Source organism: Cornus florida, unplaced genomic scaffold (assembly GCF_030987335.1).
Source record: "Cornus florida cultivar Cherokee Brave unplaced genomic scaffold, ASM3098733v1 CherokeeBrave_3.0.0_Hap2_Chr02, whole genome shotgun sequence".
Taxonomy (NCBI): Eukaryota; Viridiplantae; Streptophyta; class Magnoliopsida; order Cornales; family Cornaceae; genus Cornus; species Cornus florida.
In genome coordinates, this window is record NW_026775572.1 from 43,215,109 (window position 1) to 43,221,108 (window position 6,000).

The window sequence follows — 6,000 nt, forward strand, 5'->3', positions numbered from 1 at the left end:
ATTCTCCATCAATAGAAAGGGATTTTCTGAGCCTCTCTCTATATATATATATATATTCAAACACTCAGAAAGAAGCTGTGTGTAGCGTGGAAGTAGGCAGGATAATTCACAAGAACTATGGATGTAATCCAAAAGTCAAAATATTGTTTCTAATATTACCTCCTCGTCAATCATTTTTATGATCTCAACATGCCGAGGAAGCAACTCCTGTAGAAGCTTCAAACTCCATTTCTCCAATGCCTCAGGTAGAACAGTGTGGTTAGTATAGGCCACAGTTCTGACAGAAGGTTAGTATAGGTGCCCATTTTGTAAGAAAACCTCATATAACCAGATGGATAATTGCACAAATATAAATATTTTGTTTTGGTGGAGTTGAGAATTATCTGAACTGATTAACCACCCTCTCTGCGCATGCATATGTGCACAGACAAGCAAAAAGACCCTAAAGCAGGGCTTCAAATTTAAGAAAACTCTCTTAAGCATTTATAATTGAACAAGAAAAGCTAAGAAATAATAATCACATGTGTACTGTTACATGACCAGTAACCACATCAATACGTTAAAGCAATGAAAGAAGATACCTTTGAGTAATCTTCCATGCTTCCGTCCAGCTCAAACCTTTCACATCCATCAATATTCTTATCAGCTCTGGTATGCAGAGTGTTGGATGAGTATCATTCATCTGTACCGCCACCTTTTCCGGAAATTTATCCCAGTTCACCAATTCCCCTGATCTCCTCTCAAACCGTGCAATAATATCTTGGAGAGATGCAGAGCATAAGGTATATTGCTGTTTCAATCTAAGAGTCTTTCCCTCAATTGATTCATCGCCAGGGTATAAAATATAGCAAATCTGATAAAAAAACAATGTTGCAGTGACCATCATTGATACATTGTTAAAAGGCAGAACATGGCAGTTACTGAATAAATAAATGAAAAAATATATATATAAAAAAATTCTACAAATTAGCAGAATAGGGTGGTTAGGTGCCCACAAAACTGTGGAAGGGTAAGTAGGGTAATATGTGCACTGCAGAACACAAGTACTCGGGCTTTCATGAATGCCCAGTAACAATTAGAAATGAAAAAAAGAAGCAATTTAATAGATATAAAATTGAATTATGATAACTGAATTCCAAATGATTAAGTTATGCATACCTTTTCAGCCTTTTTCAGTGACTCGTATGCTTCAGCATGCTCCCCAGCATTAAAAGCGTGTAAATCAAATCCTTCTGGTGCAACTTTTGTGGACCATAGTCGAAGGTTAATAGTCGTTTTAGTTTTATATCCTGGTATGGGGACATCATATGCAACGGCCATTATGTCTTCTCCTCCAATCCATTCTTTCTTTCCGTCTGGGCCTTGAACGATTTCGCCATAGAATTTTACAGGATAGGAGACATCATTTCTCACAATTTCCCAGGGATTGCCCATCTGTAAGGAGACACTTTAATCAATCAACTTATCAGCCAATAAGAGAAACCTATAGAACTAAGAACATATATGTGTGTGTGCGCACGCGCATGTGTATATAAATATATAAACACAATTCTCCTTCGCATCAAGGAATAGAGTAAATCTACCATAACTAGAAATAAATTACGGAGTATATATTTTCCCTTTGAAATATGTTTGCACATGCAAAATATACCACTGGAATAAAGAAAATGAACAAATCATACCTCAAGCCAATTTTCTGCAACTTCCTCCTGACCATCTTTTGTAATGTGCTGTTTGAACAGGCCATATTTGTATCTAAGGCCATAACCCCATGCAGGGTAATTCAATGTTGCCAAAGAATCCAAAAAGCAAGAGGCAAGCCGCCCTAATCCCCCATTTCCAAGTGCAGCATCTGGTTCCTGTCAATAATCAACTGAAAAGGTTGAGAGAATCCAATTAACTCTGCACACTAGTAAAGTGTAATCAAATACTCTCTTTTTTCCAGAATTTAGTTTTATCCAACACTTGCCAAATCTTGAAACATATTAATTTTTAAAGCTTGGTGAGAATTTCAAAGTGAATAACACTGAACAGGAAATAGGATGAACCATATGTTGTAGTCCTAGATTAGCCATCTGATTGAAAAAAGTGTCACAAATGGAGACTTTGATTGATGAGGCAATGCTGAATACTCCAGTATCAATATAACAATGATGAAACAGTTCTAACCATATATGGACTTCTTTTACATACATTATCTGAAACTGTCAACATTTCATGCATACTGTTTTATGCTACTTCATATGGTTCAACCTGTGTATTTCAGTATGCAGTTCAGGATCACTAATCGGCAATAGCCAATGACTGCATTGACTAAATGGAACAAAATACGGGTTTTATCAATCAAACTCATTAGCCATTAGGTAAGATTTACCTCAAGAGAAATTCATCTCACCTGCCTAGCTACATCCTCTAGATTGTGACCAAGCTTCCTTAAAGCTTCTGCATAAGCCCCTGAGAGTTCTAGATTACCAATTGCATTTAACAAGGCTCTACCCTGTAACAATTAAGATATATAAATCACCACTCCTCAGAAAGTAAGAGCATTCTAAAGATAAATTCAAATTGCAGTAACCCACTGGAAAGTGAAACATAAAAACAAACCTGAAGAAATTCCATAGACAAATAGTATGCCTGCTTAACATTCATCTTTTCATAGTAATCATATGTCGCATTCCAATTTATAATAAGCATATCACGAACACTTTCTGCAGTTGCATAGAATGCCTTGGGAAGCTCAAATGGCTCTGGAGAGAATGATGGTGTGAACTCTGCATGGAACTTTATACTCGATGCAACTGAAGCCGAATCTGGAACAAAGGAACCCAGAGTGCTTGCAACTCCTGAATCACAAACCAAAATTTGAAAACTCTAAGCCTGGTGTATGATTGGACTGATTAAATTTTGGTTCGATTACAACTTGATGGTAAACAAAATACATTTTTTTTTTTTTTAATAATTAAGAAACTTTATATAGAAGATGCAATGGGCATCACCAGGCCTAAAAAAAAAAGGAACTCCTTTACTATGATTTTTTTGTCTTTGGATTTGAGGTCTGGTATTTAAGTTCAACCTCAAATAGCTTGTTGTAAATAGTCCCATCAATCTGGGATGTTGGGAAGGGTGGACCGGGTATAGATTAAACCTCAAGTATAACTAGAACAATGTATCCTCGCACTCAACTTTTATTTTCATGCTTAATAGTCTGACCTTCTGCCATTGCAGCAAACAATGACCATGAACGAAAAGTATATTGAAAGTAAAATCAGAATTGGGGCTACCAACCCATTCTTAATATTTATATGAAACAAAATGAAACCCATGCTCGTCTAAATGCTGACAAGATGTATGTAAAGAACATAGATTAATATTTGCACTTTTTTGTCATTTGAGACTCTATAAGCTAACCTACACTCAAATAAACTTAACATTAATATTTGCAACCCTTTTTTTCCATTTTCTGTTTTTATCTTTGGGACTGCATAATTGAGCTGATTTTGTTTTTAAATGTTCACTCAGAAACCAAACTCAATGCTGAAATCTAAAAATATTAAGTACCTTTGTGCTGTTTAATTAAAGTTTTTGGAAGCACATTTTGTGCCCTCCATAACCTAAAACCTGTAGGGTTAGTCCTGTCCAATGTGAATGATCCCAGACCATATAAAAAATATTGAAAAAGAAAATAACTAGTTGCCTAGTTGGTGGAAGGAAACTTGCAATTTCATTTTACTTGTCCAAAAAAAAACAGGAAAAAAAAGAAAGAAAAGAAGAGCTGGTCACGGGAATGCTTATCTACACACAATGTCAATTGTGAATAAAGAGAGATATTGTTTTAAATCTACACAATTTATGGGATCAGGTAGCTTTTTTGGTTATGATTACTTTCAAAATTCAATAGTCTGTTTGAAGTGTCAAGCACTACAAATTTATGGGTTCAAATCATTGTTTTAAATCTACACAATTTCTTTTGTAGAATGCACTCTCTTCTGCACGTTAGACTACCTTTTCTCCATGAAATTATACTTGTCCTGGTTTTCTCAAAATAATGTAGAGTTGTTTGATGAAAAATAAGCATGAGGAATCGGATCAAGCATTCTTTAGAGCTATATTTGATTGTTTGGTATAATAAGAAAGAAAAGAAATGATGTAACATTCATTAGTTATGAGAAAAAGAGAGATTAGTGTTAAACTCCTCAAATTAATAAAGGAAAACCAAAAAGAAATACCAACATACCAGTGGCCTAGCGGTACCAGGCTCCTAACCTCCTAAAGGAGGTTAGGTGTTCGAGCCTCGGTGGAGGCAAGTGTGTGTGAGTACCAATTAGACAAAAAAAAAAAAGAAGAAATAGTATTGACCTTAAAAAATGTGTCAAGATGGTGGAAAGAAAAAAAATAAAATGATTGTTTTATTTTGTGACAAGGTAAAATTGAAATTCACGTGATATAAAAACTGGAATGTAATTTATTAACTCACTTATGAATTCCTCATGTCCTCAGTTCACTTTTGAAATGACAATAAACTCATTTACAAGCATTTAGTAAACCCTCCTACTCCCTCCAAATCCTTCCATTTCCCTCCACAATTTTTTTTTACCAAACACTAAACGTTTTCCCTTAATTTCCCTTCTTTTCTTCTCCTTCCATTTCCCTCCAACCAAACTGACCCCAGGTGACAAAATATGGTATGATCCACAAATGCTATTGTTGTTGTTAGTCACCGCAAGTGTGTTAGTGAGACAAAACTGGTGCAATTCGGAATTGACATTCTAGTTTAACATTTAAACAAAATTTCCACCAATTTCAATTTCAAGACACGATTCTAAGCAACCAAACACAGCATTAGAATAATTTAAAAATGCTAACCAGAAATTGAGAAAATTAATTGCTTAATCTATGTATTCAAAGTCAAAATTCAAAACAAAAGGCGAAGAAGAAACGGATTATTGTTAACAGTACCTTCTTCAGTGGTTGGATCTTTCAGCTTCTGCTTCTGATTGCTAGCGACGTTCTTAACAGATACGCTTCTTCTCGGATGAAGCGTTCTGATCAGGAACAGATTCGAGTGTCTGCTTCTGAAATTGAAATCGACGAAGCTTGGGACGGAATTTGAATGCGAGAGTGAGTTTGTTGCTGGAAATGGTGAAGCCGCCATTGTTTCTCTCTCTAAAATCCTCTCTACATATACATACTGATTTTTACACTACTGATACAGATACAGGCTAGTTAGGGCAACGAATAAGCAGAGAATGTGAATGAATGCGTGTGTGAGAGAGATAATGAGAGAGAGAGTTGTGTCTTCTTATCTTCTTTTTTGCAGATACTACTCTATTATCAGTTCATGTTGTAAACGAGCGAAAATTTGATTAGTTGTAACCTTTTCTGAAAAGAAATTTTTTTTGGTACTATATAATTGGTTGTTTTGCATATTCTATGTTCAAGTGTTGCATTACTAAATTGCCCCTTAGATATTTGTATAATGCGACAAAAAGTTATATATTAGAATATCTGCCTTTTTCCTACATTGAAACCAAAAATCCACAAATAAGTTCTTACATTGAAACCAAAAATTCACAAATAAGTTCTTACATTGAAACCAAAAATCCACCATAAAGTGAAGGGTTGCTCCCTAAGTCACACAATTTTCTTAATAAGTGTCCGGTCCAATTCAATCTCACTCCACCCTCTTCGTGAATAGTTTAGGTTTGCTTATTTAGTAAATTCATTTGCTAAAATTGTTCCTTAAGTAAACAACTCAAGTTCAAACTTGTCTCGTCTCATGGAGGCTATAGGCTATTTTTAAATCGTGGGCTTTGTTTATATTTATTTATTAAAATTCTTTAATCTTTGAAAATATATAAAATAAAGTTAAAATGCAATGACTTACTAAACAATGCTAACAAGTTTGAAAACGAGCCTAAATTCAGCCAACCTTGGCCAATTTTGAGTTCATCATGATCTCGAATCGACCCTAACCTAACTATACTACCATGGGAATTCTAA

The 6,000-nt window shown here is 34.9% G+C and overlaps 1 protein-coding gene across 2 annotated transcripts in view; it reads right to left on the minus strand.

Moving 5' to 3' along the window:
• Positions 1 to 5,388, minus strand: part of LOC132294807 (alpha-1,4 glucan phosphorylase L-2 isozyme, chloroplastic/amyloplastic-like) — a 28,823-nt gene extending 23,435 nt beyond the window's left edge. For both annotated transcript variants that reach the window (XM_059792808.1, XM_059792807.1), the window contains exons 1-7: positions 4,957 to 5,388; positions 2,605 to 2,843; positions 2,396 to 2,497; positions 1,683 to 1,859; positions 1,159 to 1,434; positions 582 to 853; positions 160 to 277 (exon numbers count right to left, since the gene is read on the minus strand). In XM_059792808.1, the coding sequence (XP_059648791.1) occupies positions 160 to 277; positions 582 to 853; positions 1,159 to 1,434; positions 1,683 to 1,859; positions 2,396 to 2,497; positions 2,605 to 2,843; positions 4,957 to 5,152 (1,380 nt within the window). In that variant the 5' untranslated portion in view covers positions 5,153 to 5,388. The remainder of the gene's footprint in view (positions 1 to 159; positions 278 to 581; positions 854 to 1,158; positions 1,435 to 1,682; positions 1,860 to 2,395; positions 2,498 to 2,604; positions 2,844 to 4,956) is intronic.
• Positions 5,389 to 6,000: the final 612 nt, after the last annotated feature.